The sequence below is a fragment of the Vigna umbellata genome, chromosome 1, assembly GCF_029865625.1.
Source record: "Vigna umbellata cultivar VRB3 chromosome 1, Vumbellata_1.0, whole genome shotgun sequence".
Lineage (NCBI taxonomy): Eukaryota > Viridiplantae > Streptophyta > Magnoliopsida > Fabales > Fabaceae > Vigna > Vigna umbellata.
The window spans coordinates 15562460-15588097 of NC_142165.1; the positions used below are offsets into that span (position 1 = coordinate 15562460).

Below are 25638 nucleotides of genomic sequence, written 5' to 3' on the forward strand. Positions count from 1 at the left end.
GACATGTAATTGTTATTTTAATTAGATTATTTTTATTAGATTCACTTTAATATTTTTATTCCAATTAGATTCTTATATTTAATATAGTTTTTATGTTTGAAAATTTTAACTTAATTTAATCCTAATTATTTTAAAAAATTAAATTATTGTCATTTTTCAAAATAAGACCAAATTAATATTAAGCTTAATTACATCTTAAAATAATCTTTTAAAATTTTTACATCAAATCACTTCACTCAAGTATAAAAATTAATTTTATTTTATACATTTTTAATTTCAATAAAAAATCTCTATTTTATAACTTATATATTTTAACATATATTTCTTAATTGTAATTAAAATTAATTATTAATTTTTGCTCTCATTGAATAAGAATTATATTGTTCCATAAAAAGCAAATTAAGTCAAAACTTCAAATACAATATTAAATTGAATACAATATACACTGATACGGACACACTGATACGTTTATTCGTATAATCCAAAAATGTGTTCCTTTTACCATCGTTACGAAGACTCCTCTCACAAGACTCTTAATTATTCCATTGGTGAACAATTATATACTTAATTATAAATTTAAGTCGTTCTTTTTTAAAAATTTGAAACAATCAATATAAATACTTATCATTTTTTATGATATATTTTTCTCATAATGCGGCGAAATCTTTTGACACGACGCTGATGATAGTAAAGACAAAGAAGTAAACTTGTGACCGAAAATTGTGTTAAGCTAGTATGGTGGGAGGACAAAATTCCAACGTAAAAGATGATTACACTAAGGTCTTAAACTTACGAAAACAAAACTCGTACATAAAGCTATTACTGTCTATTAGCTAAACCATGAAAAAGAAAAGGAAACCGACAGCACCGTCAATAAATAGTGGATGTCATTGAAATCTACAACTCGTCTTTCGCATCGTCAACATCATCATCAACTTCAGCTTCAGGCTTGTTTGGAGTTTCTTTTACCTCACTTTCAGCCTCCGCCTCGGTGTCATCTTCCTCTTCAACTGTTGCATCAGGACTGATGTTCAAACTAGACTTCACCGAATCATAAATACGGGAAGTGAAATCCTTGGGATCATCAAGATTGAAGCCACTTTCGAAGAGTGCAGTCTGGTACATCAGCTGTGCTGTTTGTTTCACGCCCTCATCCTGAAAAGTTAGCCCATTGTGTTAACAAATATGCCTTAATCGTGTTGAGTAAAGAGAAGCTACAGATAAAATTAAATAACAGGCACCATTAAAGTCTAAGAATACCTCGGGGTTCTTTACTACTCTCTCGCGGAGCTCCTTGATAATAGGGTGCCTAGGATTGATCTCAAGCACCCTCTTCCCACGCATGTATGCTTGCTTGCTAGCATCTGACAAAGTTTGAGACTGCATGATTCGCTCCATGTTTGCACTCCAACCATATTTTGATGTCACTACTACACAAGGAGTGTTATCCAATCGGTTGGATATCTTCACATCATCGACATTGTCCTTGGATAGAGCAGTTTTCCACCACTTGGTAAGATCCTTAAAGGATTCCTTCAGTTCCTTGTTTTTCGTATCCTTCCCGAGTTTCAAACCCTCCTTGGACACATTTTGGAACTTTTTATCTTCATAATCCATCAGGTATTGCATTAAGTATTCATCAACTGGATCCGTGAAGTAAATAACCTGTACCAAGTTGAAAAGAAAATACACTTAGAATACATCAAATCAATGAAATCGTTTTTCCTCAGCAGAACAGAAACAAAAGTTTCCAAAGAACAAATAAATACAATTTCTGGAAGTAACGATCTGCATTAAAATAAATTGATTTTAAATTCCACCTCAAAATTTTTCTTCTTAAGCCGTTCAAGGAATGGAGATTTCTCCAGCTGTTCTTTGCTGGTTCCAGTTATGTAAAAGATGTCCTTCTGGCCAGCTTTCATTCTAGAAATGTACTGATCCAGGGATGTCAATTTACCATCAGACTTGGTGCTGCAAGTGTTACAAGCATCAGAAAAAATGTTACCTATCGAAAACGGCGAAATTACACTACTGAGTTTAGTTATTACAAGCACAAGTACTATACCTCTCAAATCTGAGCAATTTTGCCAACCGATTTCTGTTAGTGGCATCCTCGATGATACCAAGTTTAATGGATTTACCAAATTCATTCCAGAACTTGACATATTGACCTTTCTTCTCATCGTTGTCAGAGGATGCATCTTCTGCATAAATATTTAAGATAGATGGAAGTAAGAAGTCAGCGAATAGACTTCGAGAAGCTACTCATACAATTAAAGAAAGATGACAAAATCATTTCAGCACCACCACCGCAAAAAACCAAAAAAAAAACGAGAATATTTGGACTGTAGGGCACACAGCAAGCCTAAAATTATAGGACTGATACACGTTTTGATCAACCATATCCCCTGAAAAGAATATGGATTCCAACAGATCGAGCCCATAATTTAAAATCATACCTTTCTTTTCTTTGTCACTGGACTCGTCAGGATCCTCATCAGCAATCCTACGGATCATATCAAGGGCTTTCCTGATAAGTTTCTTCTTGATTGTCTTTAGACTATTATGTTGTTGAAGCATTTCTCGCGATACATTGAGTGGCAATGTGTCGGAATCAACAAGACCCTGTTCCCAATGTCAAAAATAACATTAACAAAAAATTAATCTGATCCTCATAAATATATTTATCTCCAAGAACAAGGCACAGTGATGCATACCCTCAAGAAGTTTAGGTACTTGGGCAACAGTTCATCAAACTCGTCTGAAATGAAGACTCGTCTAACGTACAACTTCAGGTTGGATTTGTTTGCGTTATAATAGCTCTCGTATAAATCCTGAGGTGCCTTAGGTGGTACAAACAGGACTGCCTTGAACTCTACATCACCTTCGGCAGTGAAGTGACTCCACGATAGAGGTTTCTCATCACTGAAATCCTGAACAAACATAAAGCCACTTCATGAATATTAAACTCGGAGTGGTGTGACTTCAGCCATATAGAAGTATCGCATATGTAATAAACTTGCAAATATTACCTTGGCAAGAGAGTGGTAGAATTTGGTGTATTCTTCCTCGGTAACCTCCTTTGGATTCCTCAGCCATATAGCTTTCACATCATTTAGAAGTTCCCATTCGTAAGTTGTTTCCTTCACTGTTTTTGTCTTAGGCTTGTCTTCATCTTCACCTTTATCAGCATCTTCGTCTTCGGTTTCCTCCTTGGAGCTGCCATCAGCTGTTTACGGAAGAAAATAAGGTAAGAATCTTAAATTATCATCACCATAATATAAAAGAATGAACAAACACCGAAACATCATCTTGGAACAGGATGTAAATGGCAAGATCCAACGAAATTCTTTAAAATATACATACCAGAATCATCTTCATCACCGGAATCATCTTCATCTGCGGGAACCTCCACATCAACCTCTTTGCTTGCCCAAATATAGATAGGGAAGTTAATAAATTCAGAGTACCTCTTCACCAATTCCTGTGAACAACAGTTGTCAAATCATATTTAGCAAGAGAATGGCTTCTTTCGTATTGAGAACAGTCATTAACGAAATCTTCGAATATTAAATCATGTCAATCCTTCCTTTTTCTTATCCTATTCGCAACCATAAATCATAAATCCATATAAATATTTACTTGGACTGAAAAAGTTACTTTAACTAATGAGAACTCGGGCATTTTGCAAGTGCAACACTCCATATAATCCCAGCGCTCTACTTAATATTGCATAAATGCACACTACCTATTATATACTCTGAAGTGTAAGTTAATGACCCCTAAGCATAAACTTGTGCGCAGTAAACAAGGAGACAAGAAATTTAAACTCAACAAAGTTATAATAATCAAGGTAATAGTTTGGTGCATACTTTCAGTTTAGATTCCTCTAAGTACTCCCCAGCCTCTTCTTTGAGGTGTAGTCTAATCTCGGTTCCACGTCCTAGAGGTTCGTTCCATGTATCTTCCGAGATTGCGAAAGCTCCATCAGCTTTTGATTCCCATACATACCTGAGAATCGAATAATTTCATATTTACAAATCAACAAAAAAAAAATAAAGCTTTCAACATTTACTGATTAGAAAAACAATATCAAGTCTTAAAGACATACTGCTTATCCTCATTATGCTTGCTAATAACTTCAACATAGTCAGCCACGAGATACACAGAGTAAAAGCCGACACCAAACTGCCCAATGAGATTGAGATCTCCACTTGTTTGCATTTTCTCAACAAATGCTGATTCAACACACAGTTCCAATTAACACCATCCCAACCATATCACAGCAAAATCACATCAGCAAAAGCAACAACATACATACCTGAAGTTCCAGATTTAGCAATTGTTCCCAAATTCTTAATCAAATCCTCCTTCGTCATACCAATACCCCGGTCTCTGATCGAGAGAATTTTCTTTTCCTTGTCTAACTTAATCTGAAACATCAACATGCTTCAGTTTAGTTTAAACACAAATCACTAACGAAACAATACACAACCGCCATTCATTTCTTAGACTGTCAACGTAAACATTATACCAAAAATATCTTTATAATAATAATAATAGTAATAATTAATAGATGCTACCAGACTAACCTGAATATCAAGCTTGGTGTTATCACCTTCTCCCAAAACCTCCTTGTCCGTGAGAGAGAGGAACCTAATCTTGTCCAAAGCCTAAAATGCACGCATCATTTGTCATTAACAACAACTTGTTCGAGTTCGGGCGCTGAAATTGAAATGCAGCAGTTTACTAAATTTAATTTAAATTAATAAATAAAGCGCTTACGTCAGAAGCATTGGAAATCAACTCTCTGAGGAAGATATCCTTGTTACTATAGAGAGAGTTGATGATAATATCCATGAGCCGTGACACTTCCGCTTGGAACTCAAACTTCTCGGCGTTGCTCCGAAGAGATTTCTTCGAGATCGACTCCGCCTCCCTTAAAATCACGGTAACACGGGTTCAGATGCCAAAATAATAAATCGAAAGGTAAAGAGAGAGAGAGAGAGATAACAACACACACCTTTTGACCACATCTGAATCGGTAGAAAGGCCATGAGGAACAGCGCCGATCTTGTCCTCCACCTTGGGCGGATCTACAACGCCGTCGGAATCGCCCGCGGCATTCGCCTGAAACTTTCGACCTGCGGAAGAAAAAATACGATGCGTTAACGAATTCGAAAACGAAATCGAACACGCAGAAAACAAGAGTGAACGGTAAACGGTGAAGTGGCGTACCTTGATCTGCAAAGAGAAAGAGGAGACAGAGTAGAAGGAGAACGGAAGCAACCGTCCACTTCCTCATCGCAGTGCGCGCACACTCAATGCTTCTAGTAGCTTCCAACAGTGAAGAAGAGATCCGTTTAGTTTGGATTGATTTCGCATCTGCGTTTAGATGGTTTATTTATATATGACTCACCTATAGGTTTTTGCTCGTGTTTGTTACGGGGGAGCTTATTTCCTAACAATACCACCGTTCGCCAGCGTGGACAATCAAACGGTCTGAAATCAAAGTTCTGACGCGTGGCATTATTTTATTGGCTCTCTCTCGTTCATTCGACGTGGAAATTGTGAGTAGTGTAGGAGATGGTCCCACAGACGACTCCAAAGCGCAAGTCCACCATTACCATTTGGAAAATGTTAGGTAGTTTCTCCAATACGGCAGCTTCTTATTGGTTATATATTTTCTTTTTTACGTGGAAAAAATCTAATAGCTTTCATCCTATTCTTAATGTCTATTTCCTTATTCAATTTCTTTTACATTAAATCTTAGTATAAAAAATACTTTTGCAATATCAAAATTAAATTTTAAGAACTATTTTTTATGAGGGTATTTCTAGAAGATAATAACTAATAAAAATAATTCTTATGTTTATTAAACCATTCAATTTATTTTTTCTATTATTCATTCCTTAAGTGAGTGTGTCGATGGAAGAGTGAATTTGAAAAAGAGTGATTAAATGGGTAGGAGGGATAAAAAGATTATTGTGATATTATTTGGATTAAAGAATTTGAAGAGATAAATAAAGAGATTTGAAGAAAAAGTTTGTATAAGTTTGTAAATGATACAATGAGTATGATAGATTAAAAAAATGTTTTAATTAATAAAAAAAATATGATTACAATTTACTCTTATATGGAAATTTTATATAAATTTAAACTTAAGTAGTGAAAATTATTTCAAAATGAAAATAAAATTGTTAAGGATAAAAAAGTTGTAAAAAACAAAAAGAAATTTTATAAAAGAGATTTGTAGGATTAAATTTCAAATTTATTTTCTTAAACAATAAGTTGTTGTTTCGGTGTACATTTTCCTGCGTGTCTTTACTGTTCTTGGCTGTCTGGGTTGCTTGCTGATCTTCAATTGTTGTTCTTCATACTCGCCAAAGGAGGGGAGGTACCTGCAAAGATACTCCGACGCTCAAGTCAGATATGAATTATGGAGCTGAAGCTCTCAGGAGAATGATTATGATACTGCTCTGAAATATTATTCAGAAATAACCACCTTACCTAAAAATGTGGTTAGTGGCTTTATAAATATCTTAAGATATTTTATGTAATATAATATCTAAGATATTTTATGTAATAAATATCTTACTACATAACAGTTGTATATTGTTATTTAAATTGTTGTGAATCATGTTTATTAACCCACATAATTATATATAACTAATAAATAGTTATTAATAATAAATTAATATATATTTATCATTATACAAAATTAATTTATGTAACAATTATCAACATACCAAAATATTAACAATCATACCAAATTATCAACACTTTTAACCTTTTGAAGAATAAGAAAACTAACACGTTATCCAACTAACAATATAGTTAATTATGACTTTTCCATCACATACTATCAAGAACCACCCTCTTCCACCTCACACAAACAAAAATAAAACACATTTAATATTACATGAACATTAAACACAACTACCATAATAGATTTCACTTGCATGATATGAGACCATGAAATTGATTCCAATATCATTTTATTCATCAAATGCCACTATATCGATTTTAAATATTGATTCCATCATACCCAACATACTAACAAAATTAATTCCACATGCATTTATAAGATCATGGAATATGTATTGTATACGATCGAGTATCCCTCAATAACATTAACATTGATATTGTCCTAGGACAACACGACACAAAACACAATTGATTGCGTCCTATGTGCTTACACCAAAATAGTTCCAACTCGCATGACTACCAGTATCCAATCACAAGTTAGCATATCTAACTACCTATACCTAGCCAAAAGCTAACTTGTCTCGCTGCTAGTTTGCCCTACTATTTATTGGCCTATACAATAATTTATGGCCTGTCCGACAACCTCTCAACCCATCTGACTATCTGGTAGCTTGTTTGACTATTTGTTTGTCTAAGCTAAATGCATATTAATTTGTAACTTAGCATCATATGAACCAAACAACAAGCTCACAGGGTAAATGGGTCATCACTTGACTGCAAACTCATTAATTTTACTCTTACATAGAAATTTTATATAAAATGAAAATGAAATTAAAATTGTTAAGGATAAGAAAAAATAAAATTGCAAAAATAAAAGGAAAATCTATAAAAGAGATTTGTAGGATTGAATTTCAAATTTATTTTTTTAAACAATAAGTTGTATGTTACTATTTAAATTATTGTGAATCATATTTACTAAAACACATAATTATATATAACTAATAAATAATTATTAATAATTAATTAATATATATTTATCATCATACAAAATTAATTTATGTAGCATTTATTAACATGTCAAATTATTAACAATCATACCAAATTATTAACACCTCTAACCTTTTGAAGAATAAGAAAACTAACACTTTATCCAACTAACAACACATTTATTCTAGACTTATTCACCATATACTATATAAAATCATCGTGTTAGATGTTCTTCACCTCAAAAAGAAACACGTCAAATATTACATAAACATCAAACACGACTACCATAATAGATTTCACTTGCTTAATATGAGACCGTGAAATTGATTTCAGTCTCATTTTATTCACCAAATGCCACTAAATCGATTTTACATATTGATTCTATCATACCCAACATACTAATAAAATTGATTCCACTTACATTTATAAGATCATGTAATATGTATTGTATATGATCAAGTACCCCTCAAAAACATCAACATTGATCTCGTCCCAGGACAATATGGCTCAAAACACAACTGATTGCGTCCTCTGTGCTTGCACCAAAACAGTTCCAACTCCCATGACTACCGCTATCCAATTACAAGTTAGCCTATCTAACTACCCATGCCCAGCCAAAAGTTGACTTGTCTGACTGCCTACTGGTCTGCCCTACTATCTATTAGCATGTGCAACTACTTATAGCATGTTCAACTACTTATAGCTTGTCCGACAACCTACCAACCTATCTGACTATCTAGTAGCTTGTTTTGACTATTTGTCTGCCTATCAACGCTAAATGCATGTTAATTTGTAACTTAGCATAATCTAAATCAAATAACGAGCTCTGGGGTAAATGGGTCATTATTAGCTGCAGAACCATCGACAAAACAAGTGCATCAGTCGCAGCATAACAAGTGATAAATATCGTTATTTTCCAATTGACTTGTTCAACACTTGACAACTCATGCACTCAACAACTCAATTAGACCACACCATTCACAAAACACGAGAAACTCTTTGATATTTTCATCAAACAGTTGGTGTGTAAAGAAGTGTAACTTAGATTATTTACAATTTTTTAAAATTAGAGTTCATCCAATTTATTCTCATGTATTAATAATAATCTTATGTCCATATTTATATCAAAATAAACTCACAATTATAATAAAAACAAACACAATCTAAAAGAAATTTATTTTATTATAATTTTTTTTCAATATATTAATTTTTTTAAAATCAAAATTCAATAATTTTATGTTAAATTATTAAAATTAAAAAATAAAAGTATATAGTATAAATTATTTATTTTAAATTTTAAACATTATCATATACGACTATATATATTAGATACATTAAAATGTTAGTTTTATAAAATTATGTAACGTGAAATAGGAAGATGTCTCTAAAATTATTATATGATTAATTTAAACCAACATTCACGTCCAAGGTCTCCAAAATGGGCTCCAGCAGCGACTGAGAAAGGGTCCTTTCCATGGGCCGGGACAAAAATTAAAAAACCAAAAAGACTAAAACAAAATGGGTTTCTTCTTGCACTTTCAATTATAAACTATAGGTTTAAACATTAGGATGTCACTCGTATTTGTATAAAAATCTCAAGTGGGTTCTCAAATTTTGTAACTGTTTCAATTAGGTTCTTATATTTATAAAATTGAGACAGTTGCAATTAACTCAATTGACTCAAATTTTTAAATATTTGGACTCAATTAGATTGATTTTACAAATATTAGAACTTACTTGAGACAGTTGCAAATATGAAGACCCACTTAAGATTCTCATAAAATACGAGAACTATTCGAGGATTTAAACCTAAATTATAAAACTTTATATATTTTAAAATTTTTATATTAACAGAAATAACCTATAATTTTTTTTATTTAAAATTTTTAAAATTACACATCCCACAACCATTCAAATAAAATATATTTTGAAATAAATATTTGATAACATGTAATTTGAAATCAATTTTGAAATGAATTTCTAATTGATATAAGATTGAAAAAAATGTCCATTTGAAGAAAGGAACAGAAAAAGAAGAAAATAATTAAACGAAACTTTCTTATTTGAAAAGAGTTATACAAAAGAATGAAAAGAATAAAAAGTATATGTGTAGAAAAAAAGGAAAGCAATGACTTATAAAGTTGAAAATGGCTAAACACATAAAGAAGAAAGAAAAAAGCAACAGAGCTTTTAATGTTTATCAATATCTACTAAGCGATTTGTTGAAAACTGCAAATTCTTGGCTCTTCTGATAAATATATATTTTTTCAAAGTATTTTAATATCTTTAAATTATGTTTTCTAAAAAATACGAAGGTGTGGGAATATCATACATGAACTTAGTAATGGAAAAATTGTCTTACTTTTAACGAGTTGAAAGCATAAATAAAACAGTTAAATCTTTCAAATTTCAAATCTTAAAAAATAATTCTCAAGATACAAAATTAATTATAACAAGGACGTTACAATTAACACCTAAACATGGTTATAAAATAAAAGATTAATTTGATGTTAAGTATGTTTCAAAACAGAAAATCTTTTGTTAAGCGGTCTTATCGAGTAGACTTCACATTAGTTCCTTGGGTAATAAATGCTCTTCACAAATTCATGTTAATAAACTCATTCCATTTACAAAAATGTACGTATATGAATATATTCAACCGTATAAAAACATTAAACTTGATAGAAAAATTTAATCTCCCGTATAAAATGATAACTTATTATTTAATTTTATAGGGAAGCATTTTTATTTCTAAAAAAAAAAAAATACATGTGCGAAACTTGTGTTTAAATATTATTTTTTATGAACAAAAGGACTTGTGCAAGTGATTTTGATTGAAGATGTTATAAATAGCATGAAGGTCCACGAGAAACGTGACGAACCCCTCTAAAGTCAAAGTTTTGTTTAATTTTCTGTACCAAATTAATTCGTTGAAGAATGTAACCGAATGAAGTTGGGGTATCGTAATCCAAAGTTATTATTTAATATAATAATATCACCCCTTTTAAACTCTACATCGTGTAAATAGCTTTCTTTATTAAAAATAATATTTTTATTTTATATTAAAAATTAAAATGTATATTTAAATTTTACTTTAAATAAAGATAAAAAATAGAATATTATACAATAATAAAGATTTATTAATCTATTATTTTAAGATTTTATTGAAAATAAAGTCAATTTTTTATATAATTGGAGTCCATTTCATCGTATATGTAATATGAACATATTTTTCTTTATTTTTTAAATAAACATAAAAAAATATTTTTTTATATTATTTTATTTTTATAATGTAGGTTAAAAGAATATAAATATTTGGTTTTATAATTATGTTTTTGAAAAATAATATTTTGATACACATAAAACAACTTTATATTTAATATTTTTTTTATCTTTTACTCTTTTATATATCTCTATAATATTAAAGTAGTCCGATATTTTAACAATTTTTTTAACAACATTTTTACAATGAATTATGTGTCACTATATTATTATCATATATTTAAAACAGACCAATCACAAACTGCCATATAGACTGCTATAAAAACGTTGTAAAAAAAAATTATTAAAAAAATTTTTCCAATATTAAATAAATGTAAAAGTGTTTCATTCTAATTCTATATTTATTAAATTCTAGACAGCCAAACAAACGAATGACATGTCATACCACCACTTGTTCCGAGAAAAGACACAACAAACGAAGTGGTTCTATTTCTTCATAGACCCGCAAAAGTATTGTTATGTCCATCATAACATTAGTAACATTTTACCTCAAATGATGCCACTGCTCAATCCACATTTTAGTTATATTTATCTATCAAATTCAATTCCGTGGATACAACGGTAGAGCATATAATGGATACGAAAAGACATCATGTTTTTGACTGAAGATTAATTATGAGAAGATTGCATGCAAGAATCACGATTGGTGGGTGACGCTGACGGTGACTGTGAGGGTTAGGGTTAGGGTGTTATCACAGTTACCTAAACCAGGTAATTAGAAAAGAACCATTCACGGTACCTTGACCTACCTATATACAGAAAATATTAGAAAAATTACTAATTAAGTATAATAATTATTTATACACTAAAATCCATATTCGACTTTAAATGTCATATATATGGAGTTAATAATACATTAGTTAAATTAAAACCATCATAATCTAAGATTGTAACGTGCTTTTCTGATATTACGAGGTCTTAGTATAATCCGTACAACATACGGTAAAAAGGAGACAGTGTCTAGTAGTGTTGATGGTTATACTTGCGAAAAGTATAAGCATAATAACAACAAACCACATAAGCAGAATACGGTAAAGGAAAGGTAATACGAAGCCCAGAGAGTAATTAAAAAATAAAAATAAGAGCCACGTCAGGCGAAAAGAGACACGAGAGACACGTGGCATTATCTCCTTGGAGTTACAAAAATCGGCGGTTGCGTACGATAATAACACCACGATAAGTTACGAATCCGGTGGATATGTTCGGATCTCCTTGTTCTGAATATCGAAATAGATAAGCTCGATGTGGTTGTAGTAAATAACCACGCCATCTCTTTTATACTTTAAATTTACATTTTTTTATAAATATAATAAATTCTTGATCCTATGAGATTGTTTATTGTATTACTTTTTTACATGACATTAAATATTAAAAACAAGGATATAATTAGCTTATCTTCAATTTTAAAAAAACATTACATAAAAATAGCATTTTAAACAAGTGATGATTTTCACCTCTTCCATCCTTATTAAATAAAGCGTAATAGAAAAATATGTTTGAGTGCGTTTTTAACATTTAATTATAAAATTTTGATTCTGTAATTTTAATTTATCATGAAGAGTAGATTTCAATCCTAATCCTAATAGTTAGGTAAAAATTATGAGGTTGTTGGTAAATTTATCTTTTATTTTAGTTAGTTTATATATATTTTTTATTTTGATTTGATTTATATTTATTTTTTATCTTTAATTAATTTATTATTATTATTTATTTATATTTTTAGTTTAGTTTATATATTTTTTATTATAAATAAAGTAACTATAATTTTTCTTATATTTAACACTTTATAATAATAATAATAATAATAATTACGGTGAGATATCAGACAAGAGGGGTCCATTCTCGTAATTTCAGCATCATCGGGTGTTATAATTAAAAGTTAAAACCCTGAAACATTCCCAAGACGACGACGCATTAAAGCCACAACCATAGCCAGATCGACCCACACACAAACATTTTCTTTCTCTTCTATGGCTGTGTCTGATGCTGTAGTGAGTAACCTAACGGTGCTGTACGTGGCGGTGATCGCCTGCATCAAGGCGTATGGCTTCGTTTGCGGACGCAGCTTCGGCGGCGCCTTCGTCCTGCTCGTTTCCACTGCCACCGTCGCACTCATTCTCGTCGCCACGCTCACCTGGGACGTCTCTCGTAAGGCCACCTACGCCTTCGCCGCCGATCACTCTCCGCCGCCATCCCCGCCGCATCACGCGCACGAGCCGTGCAAGGGTGGCATCTGTTGGCACGGCGTCGCCGTGCGCTCGCCGGCATCGCAGGTTCGCTTCAGACTCCCGCAGAATCTTCCTCACACAACTTTGTGATCAGTGAATCCCTCGTCATCAACACACTTGCCAACAGAAAAAGGAAAGGGGGTTTTGCTAATTACTTCTTCTTTTTACTTTTTCTTTTTCTTTTTTTGTTGTTGTTTTTTTACCTTTTTTTTTAGTTAAGTTCATAAATATATAAATATATAAATATATATAGAGAGAGAGAAAGAGAGAGAGTGTTTTCTTTGTCTTTTTTTTTTTTATTAATTTCCTTTTTTACCAAAAAGACTTGTATATGTTGTGATATATGATGACATATATAAATAAGGGTTGGAGGGTTTATGTGAATAAATTATGTATTTTTGTTACTGTAATGGCATATATAAAAGTTACTCAGCAACTAATAAAATAATGAATATATTTATGGTAAGAGGAAAAGTGTTTTAAAAAATAAATAATATATGTTTTATTGATTTAATGGAAATTTTGAAAGAAACATTAGGATAACTATAATAAATTCATTAGTTGTGTTTACAAAAGAATCAAAGTAAAATATATAAGTAATTCTTTGATGAAAAACCAATGAATAAATCAATCTGAGTTAGAAAACCAAATGGACTTAGTCATGACTTTGAATTCAGTGTAACTTGTATTGAACTCAAGTCGACTATTGAATAAACTATTTTTTTATTGAGTTGAAAACATGAAGAAAAAAATCATATTCAACTTAAGTCCAATTTTAAATAAACTAATTATTTATTTTGTCAATTAAATTGGATGATATATTCTTACGAGCAAACATGACAAAAATATAGAGATATAGAGTAGAGTTATGTTTCCAGTTTTAATTTTTATTAATGAAAATTTAACTCCAGATAGAAGATGATATTTAGATGAGTTTATTGACTATCCCCTTTATGAATTATTTTTGAGACAAGACAAAATAACATTTTATGTTTATGAACAAGGCTACAGGAACATAGGAATGCATGTCGTTCGAATAATTATGATACAGATCTTAATAATGTGATAAATTGATTGTTAGTACAATTGAAGAATTATTTTTTAACCCGATTTTTTATTTATTTTAATAAATATTTAAGTATTTATTTTTAATTTTTCGCGTTTAATTTTTCACATGATAAACTGTTTCTTTTATTCTCTTTCCAGAAAACTAGTTTGTTCTTTTTTTCATTCATAACATTTTTAACACGGAATGTCGTTAAAAAATATTTCAGGTCTAGTTAATGGACCCAAAATTTTCACGAGAAAAATCCTAAATAAAACTATTTAAGAACAGAAGTAAAAGAAAAAAAATCTGTTAGAAGCGAAAAGAAAAAGAAAAATTAAACAAGTTTTGGAGACAGATATAGAAGCCAAATTCAATACGTTAATTTTAAAAGTTTCATATTTGTTTAATTAATAATTATGTTACTCTGAGTAACAGTATTATATATTATGCAATTGAGGTGTATCTTACCTTTGTACAAATAAAAATTATAAAGATAGGTGCATTTATATCATATCATGTTTTACATTAGTTTATTTCGTCAAGGTAAACCTCTTATACAAGTCATTAATATAAAATGTCTCAAACTAAATATAGCATAAACATAAGTTTATTCCGACAAATTAACAGGTCACCATTCTAGTAATTCTGACTAAGGTTTAAACCTCAAATCAAAAGTAGAATAAACTAAGTAAATAAATAAATAAAAAAGCTAACATTATTAGCTTTTGTTATCTCTTAATCATGCAATACTTGATTACCAAAGGACAAAAAATATATCAATTGAATTGTTTATTTTGTAATTTTTAGTTTATTTTTTCAAAGACAATTATATACATTAACCGATTGGGTCACCTTAAAGTAGTTTGATATTTTAAACCTAATTGCTAAACAAAATATTTAAATTGGTTCATTTAATTATAAGTTTTGGAAATTAAAATATAATCTTACGTTCTTTCTCCTTAGACCAATACAACAGAGATATTACAACAAACGTGTTCAAGCGAGTAATTAGAAACTGAACCTGAATAATTTCCTAACATCGTTTTTCATTTAGGCCCTAATCTGTACCCAAGGGAAAATAAAAAATTAGAAGGTCAGAGAAACTAATACAAGACTCTGAAAATTGAGAAAAAGCAGTTCCAGAGTACAGTTTGCAGACTATACTTGGAAATAATGGCTGCAGATTTGGGAAGTCAGATTTAAGGTTCAAGAAAGCATAAATTGGGGAGAGGGGAATAACAAATGTCATGTCACTTTGTATACTTTAAGAGCACGTGTCAAGCAGGAGTTGTATCGAGTTAGACTATTTTATGTAAGCGGAGAAGTTTTGAACACAGTTTTCTCTATACAGGTTATTACTTGATAACAAATACTCACTAAAATCAACTAAATTTGTGACCATGTACTCAAGTACCACTCAGTGAGAAACACGATACTATTCCTATAATTTCTTTGACATGTGAAAGACATATTACAGCTAAATGCACCAAGCCTTGTGAGCTTGTACTGACTTTCTATGAAACTGCAGGAGAGAAAAAACAAAGAAAAAAAAAAACTAATTTTCCCCCTTTGCCAATCAATCTCATGAATCATATTAGATCCATCGTCCTCCACCTTTTATTTGGCTGGTTCTTCTCATGCTAAAGGATTCCAATGGATTGGCCTACCATTCAATATCAACTTAAAGTAATAATATAAGCATCAACCGGTAGCAGAATTATAAACAGATCAGATGAGAGGTAAGAGCGTAAATTAGAGCTATTTCCATGGCGGTTGCTGATGTTTGTAGCTACGTGGATAGGTTTCCCAGGCACCACCGTCTGGTTCCTTTCTTTTCACACTAACCCCAGAACTAGAGGACTGTGGAAGGGTCCTTACATGCTCCTCAATGGCTCTGCCTTGAGCAGGAAAGAAAAATTGCCTTGCAGTCAACATGTCTCTGTTGGGGCCATCAATCGTGAAGCCGGAGTTTAGATCAAAGTTGGGATGTGAAGATCCAACCCCATTTAAACCAAGCTGCGTTCCAGTCATGCTTACGATAAATGGAGGCTGAGTGTAAGATGAGAGGACGGTAGACGAAGATCCCCCAACCTGAGGCACAACTGGAGTTCCTCTCGAGTCTACCATGTACGGAACTGGGCCACCAGAAGGTCCGTACATGGCTGACGAAAAAGACAGAGCAGGCACTGAGGTCAGTCCATTATACCCAAAAGCATTTGAATGATTGTAGGATAGTGGGGGCCCCATTCCTAAAATGCCACCTGCTCCTGATAATGGAAGATCCATTGCTGGCTCAATAGCCTTGCCATTTGGCAGCGACAAAGTTTGAGGAACATATTCTCTTCTACCAACTTCCACCTTGGCACCCAAAATAGAGATAACAGGAGCCCCCGGTTTAGACCGTTTATATGGTTCAGTTATCGAAGATGACTTACTATGCCCCTGGTCCACTAAATCTGTTTGAAAGTATGGTCTGTCATTCAAATCAATGTTCCGTACTGAAGGTTGCATTGATGACGACGAAGAAGCAGGTGATGGGCTCCAATAACCATTTCTTCCAGAAAAGGGTGGGCCCTCGATCCTCTGATTTGAAGGTTGGACATCACCATCATCACCGATACTGTTTAAATCCAATTCGAACTTGTTTGATCTTTTAGAACTAAATTCCACTGATGATTGGCCAGAAGGAAGGCCTGAAGATTCACCAACTTGTTTTACCAATCCTTCTTCACCTTCAGCAACATTCAGATCAAAATCCAGGCAACAATGCCTCTGCTTGGAAAGGTCAGAGTTTCTACCAACAGAAACATTCTTCTCGCTATCAGAAGTTTTACGAGGTGATGCAGGACGAAAGGCACTGGTGGCAGCTGATCCTTTCCATCCGTGGGTCCCCTCAAACTGCAAAGGGGCCATTGGTAACCCAGAAGACTGTGCAGGTTTTGAAGCAGAGACAACAGGTATTGGCATAGTAGGCATAGCATTTACAGAAACATCCATATCATCAGATCCAACATCTTCATTGAGATCAAAGAGACTTTTCTCTGAATTACCTCCTGGGTCACGAGCTGCTTCAGTCACCTGCGAGGAGTCCATGTCATCTGGCCCGGCCTCAACATTATCTAAAACTGTCATATGTCCTACCTCTTCCGAACACACTTCAGCAGAGTTGCTTTGCCTGGATGATACTTCCTCAGGCTGGATACGAGTGACTTCATCCTTTCTCCCTACAGAATCAAGGCTGCCTCTCCGCCTAATTCCACCTTCAGAGATTTTCTCTGAAGAGCTGGAAACTTCTCTCTCAACCTCCTGAGCAACTTGTCGGGCAACTTCTAAAGCATCAACCATACCATACTCAAGCTCAATTTCACAACTCTTGCCAATAATATTAGGGCTTTTGGGACCATTTCGCCATTTAAAAGAATCAGAACCATCTGTGGTACAATTAGAACCATGGTCATTCCCTTCCTTTACAGGGCTGACACATTCTCTCTCAACTTCTTGGGCAACTAGTCGAGCAACTTCTAAAGCATCAACATTACCATATTCAATTTCCATGTCAGAACTCTTGTCAATAATGTTAGGACTTCTGGGACCTTTGCTCTGATTAAAAGAATCAGAACCATTTGAGGTATCATCATCTTGATCAGACTCTTGGTCCTTGCTTTCCTTTACTGCTATGACGTATTCTGATTTGGTGAAAGACATGTCAGGTTTTTCCAAGTTACTTCCAGTGACAGACAAGTCAGGCAACATTCTTGAACAACTGTCATCATCATTTTCTGATGCTTTGGGAAGCTGTGGATTGCTAGAACTTGTGGCTCTGAAATCATCCATCTCACTCATTCCATCAGATTCAGGCGTTCTCATGCTACCAGAAACACTTCTTTTTGGACAAACAACATTTTCATTGCTTTCAACATTATGTTCTAAAGCAGGTTCTTCTTTCACAGATTCCAGTGCTTTTGCTTCACTATCACCAGTGGAAACAGGTTCAGGGTCTGGCTTTGCAGATGCCGTAGAGATATCTGATGATTTTAATTCTTCAGGAGGACCATTAACATCTTGATCTTGCTTCTCCTTTTTGGACAAGTCATTTAACTCTAAATCATCTTGCTGTCCTTTGAAACTGCCTTGTTTAGAGGTAGGTAAGGTAGAGGTCCCAGCCAATGTGGTCTCACATTCACTTACGGTAGCTTCTTGAGCAGAAGCCAAAACACTATTAACATGGCTTGATCTCTCTTTGATATCTTCACAGTCCAAACTTAGAGAGGGCTGGAGTGCATTGTCAACACTCTGTGTCTGATTACTAGTAACTTTCTCTTGTAGCTGACTATTTGGGCCTCCCAATATAGACTTTTCATCTCCAGCAAGTTCAGATGCATGATGATTGTCATTGCCAGCATCATTCACACAAGATGGCTGGCCTTCCTCCCTGGCAATCTTATCACTCTCATTGTTGAGTCTATCCCGATCTGAATTATCACGTGGTTCAGCATCTCCAAGTCCACCTCCATTCCAGTGGTCATATAATGCTCTTGCTCTATCCTGCACTTTAGAGCTGTGATGGCCAAGAAGGTTATTAACAGTGACTGAAATTCCAGATGAAATTGACTTTTCACTGTCTAGATATAGTTTTTCTACTGCTCGTAACATTGTAGTAATTGATTCTTCAATGAAGCCATCATTTGTATTATCCGCACCCAAATTTTGGGCATCCTTTAACCATCTGTTTATGAACCAAAGTCCATCTAATTGAACAAAAAGATCAAGACAATCTTTATTCTCTGTAGCAGCAATAGTGCTTGCAACAGCAGCCCACTGCCTTGTCGCATCACCAGCATTTTTAACAACACAATCTTGCTCCTTCTTCATTACAGAGACCAACTCTTGCACTCGAGAAGGGGCTGTGAGGCCATCTTTCATTTCAGTCAACGTAAAGAAATCTTCAAGAGTCATCCTGTTTCAAATAACCTTTATCAAAGCATCAAGGCTGTCCTTTTGGTGTGCAAGAACTTCTCCCATTAAAAGAGGTTTATTGGGATTTCAGAAAAAATGCTTCCCAAACATGCACTGCAAAATATAATAAAAAAAGTAAACATGCATGTCGAAAATGGAGACAATTATCTGAAAAGGTGTTTGAGGAACTTCACACAGATTTATAACAAAAATCAGAGCACAAAAAATCCAACTGAACCTTTTTTACAGCAACAATACGGTAAAATATAGCTGAAAAAAATATGCACATAATTTTCAGTCTTATTTGCAACTGTTAGGATATTTATCCTATTTTATCATGATTATATTGTGTCAAGGATTACCCTATTTATCATGATTATATTGTGTTTAGAGTTACCCTATTTATCATGATTACATTGTGTCTAGGGTTACCCTATTTATCATGTACTCTTATATTAATTTATTCTTATAAATAGAAGATTATGAGAGAAATCAATCAAGCCCTCTAAAATTATTCTACAGTTTAATTCTCAAGTGCAACTAACAATATACAGAAGAAAAAATTCCAGGCAATATTATCATTGTTAAATAGACATTTATGGTTCCCTTGCCACCTTTACCGATAGGCTACGTCATCTGATGTACTCCCTTTAATGGGCTTTATCAACACATACTCAAACCATAAAAAAGATGAGATTCATCCATTTTCTCAAGGATAGTTGCTACTCTGACTTACTCTCTAATGCATTAAGTTCAAATCCTATCTATTGTAGTATGGACATAAAATTCAACAAAGTTTTACACTGATAATTGACTACCTAAAACAACCTTCTTTCATACAGGCTGGGAGCTGGCCATGTGAGAAACATTTGCAATAAAGATTTACAAAGGCAAAGTTAGCAAATCATAAGAATAAGATATAGAAGAAAGAAAACACATACAAACAAAATAAAATTAATCGCCACAAAAAAGAGATAAGAAAAGAGCATTCCAGTGTATAAATCAAACAAATCAATCCTCATGTACAACACATCAAACAAATCCAAATCCTTTAATCCCAAATCATAATCGTATACCACCAAAATCAATCTATGAAACACAGTCTGACACAGACACAACACTAATAATAAGACATATTCTTTTATGTTCACTTTTCTCTAATAATAATATGCCACCAAAAAAAATATTGATACATTATTTTGCAACAAAGAACTCGATCTCTTTACCAAAAAATCCAAAAATTAAAAAAAAAATGAAGTTATATATCTTTCACCTTCTTCAACAGACTTTTTTAAGTTTTTATTCCCTGTGATGATGAGACTCACAAAGAAGGGTCAGAACATTGTTATCAATTGTGGATTATGGTGGCCAAAAAGAATCAATCATATATTAAGGGTCCTTGGGGTTGAAGATATGGCAGAAGGATGTACATGTAGGGGGATTACCAAGTGAGAACTATTCTTATTACTTGAAATGATTGTTAAAAATTTGAGTAATACAATCATAAAGGGCAAAAATTATAAGTTAATTATTGCATAATCACTTAAGAATTCATGTGCATTTTTTGTTTTAATCTTGACCATCCAAATATGATCTATTGGCTTATATTGGTAGCTCACATAAAGAAGAGTTTTCATTTGAAACGTTCCATGTGTGTGTGTGAGGGTATGTGTCATTGCAAAAGTAAAATTGAAGCAGAAGAGAATGGACTGAACAACCATAAAGTCAAAGGGGAAACAGAGAGAGGTTGACAGTTGGATATGCTAAACAAGGCTGAACAGAGTAGAGTAAGAGAAACAAGGTAAAATAGCAAGGTTGAGGAACTGGAGAAGGGTACATGCCGGAGGTGTTTGTAGCTGGTGACAGCTGTCATTGAATGGTTTCTAGATGGGCATGCTACTCTAGCTATTGTTGGAGACAAGATGAATTGTTTGGGGTGTCATGGTATATTAGCTAACAAGATTCACAGGTGATACACATCTGCCCTTTTAATGTGTGGACCTGGATTTGGTTGGTTTTTACAGGGGCAGGTTGGCCAGGGTTGGGTCAGGTTTTACTTTTCTTTAATTTGGAAAAATGTTGGGTTTGGTCAAACAACCCAACCCATTTTTTATTTCTATCATCAAATTTCTGCTGCGTGCTGCAATTTTATGGTATTTGTCTTCCATGAGTCTATCATTTCCACCAAGGCCACTGCTTGCGATTCAGCCGCCACACAAAAAGCAACCACCACGTATCACTACACCACTGCCATAGAATGGCAGCATTGATAAATCTGTGACTACCATCCGCCACGGCCACTTTTTCATCACAGCCGCTCAAAGACGTTTTTTAAAGTTATATTATGTTTTAAGCTGAATTTTTTAAACAAGTGTGAGGGAGGTGTACGTACAGGAAACATGTCTGACTTGGAAAAATTCAAACAAGAGGTGTTCATACTTCATAAATAGTATTGACTTTGAAAGTCTAAAAGCAATAAATAAGCAACCTCTTTATGGAATTAACTATCGATCCGTGTGCTGGAAGATTCACCTATGCAAATCATTTACTAATACCAACAAAAAAATAAGGCTGCCTATAATTCTTGTTCTGTATGACACGAAGTTACTGGCATTTGTTGATAGCAATCATAGAGCATTGTTACAGAAAAAACCAAGTTCTCTTAATATTTAACAGACAAAATTATAGTGAGTACCATAATATATATGGTACGTCCAAGCAGTTTGGACAGTTTTCAAGCCTATAACTGACAAAAAGAAAACTAGCCAAGAGACACTTCTGACTCATATAACTCTAACAGAAAATCTAAGAAAAACATTTATAGTGACAGGAGAGAATCCATTTCCCCATTTATCTCATCAAACTCAAAAGTGAAGGCTGGACAACTGCAAACTTTTGGTTATATTAACAAACTCATTAATTATCACACCACATATATGATTGCATCAATTGCCCCATCACCATAACCATTTTATTTTTCATAAAAACAATGTTTGTAACCTTTTCCAATTAGGAAAAAACTTGACTAGGAACAACTTATCAGGAACAAGTGAAACACACCAAACAGTTTGATGTGATTTCCACACTTTACAACCCTTTAAGCCTAAATTCAACTTTATATGCAAACTAATTATGGGTAACATTTTTAACAAAAAATATGATGATTGAAACCATAATAATTGCTTCCTAAAATCCAAACTAGTGTATACAATGAACCTCAAGACTTATTCAAGTAAATAAACAACAAAACATGCCACTTCGCATGAACTGCTATTTGGAGTTCCATTTACGATCAAAATCTCTTGTTACCATTCTTACATTAACATGTGTATTTGCTCAAATTTTCATAAATCAGTTGGAATTCTCAGGACAAATAATAGAATAATGATAACCAAAGGAAAAAGATCTATAGCGGCAACATTTAGCAAATTTGAATCTGTACTCACAAAACATAGTACACCAGTATTGTTTAAAAATTTCACAAAATTTCAGCAAAGATAAGAAAAATGTGTTGCTACAACTATTCATACTAGTAGAAAGTTTTTCACATGAATAACATTGGATGAGCAATTCAGAGTAATATTTTAGAAGACAGAACAAACCTATTCAGAGTAATATTTTAGAAGATAGAACAAACCTACGAGCCATCATTTACAAACTGCCTGCTCCAAACAATGATGGGTAAATCAGGTCTTATCTTAAAGAGTGATAAAATAGCTAAACCTAAATCTATCAAGAATAAGATTTCCAGTCACGTCAAGGACGGGTATAAAGTCACAGTTAATAATAATAAGCTGTAGCTTTCCAATCACGATCACTCGAATATTATTTCATCATTGCAACGGCCAATTATGAACTAAAATCACAATCCCACAAAAGTAAATACAATTAATTTAACAAGTTCTGATTAAGAAAAAATGCTCTCTGATACAATCGGGAATAAAAGAGGAAGGGCAAAAATAGAACACTAATCCGTAATTTGAACAAATAGTAGCATATAGATTCTCCCTCCCCCGGCATAGACACCACAATTGCAAAACCCTAAAATCTGGCGTTTGATAGAATGTATGGAAAACCCTAATAATTAAAAAAAAAAACGACAGGCGCATCGAAATGTAAAGAGGAATTAAGTTAATACGTAACATGCCATAATGGAAACAGCGAGATATGGAAAACGTGAATCCCTGATAAAGGAACATAGAATAAATGCGAGAAGCTAATTGAGCGAGAGAGAAAAAGGAAAAGTGAGAGAGGTTTACGATTTGGCTGGTGTATCGAATCGAAACCCTAGTTCTGGTTGGGCGTGTTAAAGGAGGAGCGCCACCGCGAAGGGTTCGCGAGAATTTTCAAATGCTGCGCACGGAAAGACGGAATTGGGGTTTTGCGGGTGGTGCTCGGCGCTCCGGAGAGAGAGCTTCCTTTTGTGACTTCTGCGAATTTTCAAAGCGGAAGGGAATATGTGGAAGCAACGTTTTACTTACTTCTTCAAAATATTTGGTGCAGATTTGTTTTTCATTTTTTTTTCGTGAATTTGTTCTATTGATCCGAAGGTTGGACAGTAACACGTGCCACCCCAGAAGTTGTTAGGAGCTAATGGGACCAGGATAACAACATGGACTTTAAAGCCGTTTTCTTCCAATTTCTTTGAGAAAAAAGGTTTCCAATTTTTATACAATTAACTAGTTTTAAAACAAGCATGTGTTTATTTGTGTTTTTTAATATTTGTAAATATATGATATATTAAAAATTTTAGAGATTGATAGAATAAATAATAAATATTTTTAGATTATAATTAATTTTAAATAGATATGAGTAAAAGGATAAATTATTTTTTAAAAATAAGGGACAGTAAACTAAATATAAGCAAAAAATAAATTAATAATGTCAAATAATTAAAAGAATATTTTTTAAAAGAATAATAGAATATATTTTTCATAATTTTTTTCTTACATATATAATAGATTTTTATCCACTGTAAAACTAGTTTTTAAATATGTAATTCCCTTATAACTCTAAGTTAATAAAAGATTTTATGAGTTGGAAATGTTTAATAAAATTGGTGAATAAATTAGTGGATAAATATAAAATTTATAATATAATTATATGAATAAATGTTGTGCTTTTTAAAAAATATATTGTTATATAATTTTAATTTATAATTTTTTAAAATAATGTTTTTTATTAAATTTTTAAAATTTTTATTAGTATTTTAAAAGTTGAATAATTTTAATTTAGATAAATTATTTTATTTAAATGAATCAATTTAACAATTATTAATCAAATTTAACTTTTATCTTTTTTAAAAGTTTAAAATTTATTATTTCTGAATTTAAATTATTATTATTACTATTTTATAATTTTTAGTTTTTACATTATTAATTGCTTCAGTTTGTAATATTAAATTTTTAATTTGAATTATTAAGAAAATTTTAAAAATAATCCAAAAATTATAAAAATAATACTCAACTTCAAATAATCGAACTAAGTAGGAATGAATAAAAAATAATATATATATATATATATATATATATATATATATATATTAAAATATAAGAGATCGTAGTTAAAAAAAATAAAAACTATATTGAAGGAAAAACTATCTAAAATAGTTTGTAAGTTAGAAATGTGTGTTCACAATTATTTTTACGTTGATTAAAGTAATATGTAATCTAGTTAACACAACTCTACATATAAATAATCATAGTAGAGCATTATACAAATTTGAACTTAATAATGAAATATATATTACTTTTAACTATTTTTGTAATCATTTCCGATATATATATATATATATATATATATATATATATATATATATATATATATATATATATATATATATATATATATATATATATATATATATATAGGGGTTTGCTAACATAGCCTGTTTTTCAGTTGGTACATTTTAGCAATGTGTACCGGATTTTAGTAGACAAAAATACCTTTATATATTATGGATTCCAAGTTTTAAGGTTAAGGGTATTTTAATAATTTTCATTCTCAAAACTTAAAGAAAAAAAAAAGAAACCCCCCAAACCCTAACTCACCTCTCTCATTCTCTCAATCCTTTCTCTTTCATCTCTCTCACTCCAACATTTTCTCTGTCATTCCTACCTTTAAAAAATTTTCCTTTGCAAAGAGTTGAGTCATTGACATATTCACCTTCAAGTCAAAGGTTCATTCAAGATCTCTTCAATTTCACCATCTTCACTAACCTCTCTAATTTCATCATCTGTATTTGTTGAATCATCATCTCTAAAAAAATCCTCCAGGCCAATTACCAATTCTTTCGGATGTCATTATGCTTGTGAAAATTAGATAAAATTATATACGACAAAAATTATAAAATGAAAACTTATTATAAAGTCATTTTTTGTAAGAAATTGTTTAACAACTGAGTGTTTCTGATTTTTTTCCTGGCCAATT

The 25638-nt window shown here is 32.2% G+C and overlaps 3 protein-coding genes across 3 annotated transcripts; 1 reads left to right on the plus strand and 2 right to left on the minus strand.

Moving 5' to 3' along the window:
* Positions 1-702: 702 nt before the first annotated feature.
* On the minus strand, positions 703-5397 carry SHD (Chaperone protein htpG family protein). Its single transcript, XM_047312188.2, has 15 exons — positions 5239-5397; positions 5024-5144; positions 4786-4939; positions 4593-4673; positions 4322-4433; positions 4112-4238; positions 3873-4011; positions 3367-3484; positions 3033-3229; positions 2718-2933; positions 2460-2625; positions 2066-2204; positions 1821-1971; positions 1261-1665; positions 703-1155 (listed from the first exon to the last, which is right to left on the minus strand). The coding sequence occupies exons 1-15, from the start codon at positions 5303-5305 to the stop codon at positions 898-900; spliced, it is 2451 nt and encodes an 816-aa protein (XP_047168144.1). The 5' UTR covers positions 5306-5397; the 3' UTR covers positions 703-897.
* Positions 5398-12860: 7463 nt separating this feature from the next.
* Positions 12861-13609, plus strand: LOC124836939 (uncharacterized). Its single transcript, XM_047312191.2, has one exon. The coding sequence runs from the start codon at positions 12948-12950 to the stop codon at positions 13293-13295; it is 348 nt and encodes a 115-aa protein (XP_047168147.1). The 5' UTR covers positions 12861-12947; the 3' UTR covers positions 13296-13609.
* A 1921-nt stretch (positions 13610-15530) lies between these two features.
* LOC124836946 (uncharacterized) lies at positions 15531-23773 on the minus strand. The gene is made up of 2 exons (XM_047312198.2): positions 23469-23773; positions 15531-19323 (listed from the first exon to the last, which is right to left on the minus strand). The coding sequence occupies exon 2, from the start codon at positions 19207-19209 to the stop codon at positions 16012-16014; it is 3198 nt and encodes a 1065-aa protein (XP_047168154.2). The 5' UTR covers positions 19210-19323; positions 23469-23773; the 3' UTR covers positions 15531-16011.
* Positions 23774-25638: the final 1865 nt, after the last annotated feature.

Coding starts and splice junctions, on each gene's coding strand:
- LOC124836946 (XM_047312198.2), bottom strand. CDS start 19,209: ATGACTCTTGAAGATTTCTTTACGTTGACTGAAATGAAAGATGGCCTC.
- SHD (XM_047312188.2), bottom strand. CDS start 5,305: ATGAGGAAGTGGACGGTTGCTTCCGTTCTCCTTCTACTCTGTCTCCTC. Junction 4,012..4,111: donor AAGCATAATGAGGATAAGCA/GTATGTCTTTAA, acceptor TTCGATTCTCAG/GTATGTATGGGAATCAAAAG. Junction 1,156..1,260: donor GAGTAGTAAAGAACCCCGAG/GTATTCTTAGAC, acceptor CTAACTTTTCAG/GATGAGGGCGTGAAACAAAC.
- LOC124836939 (XM_047312191.2), top strand. CDS start 12,948: ATGGCTGTGTCTGATGCTGTAGTGAGTAACCTAACGGTGCTGTACGTG.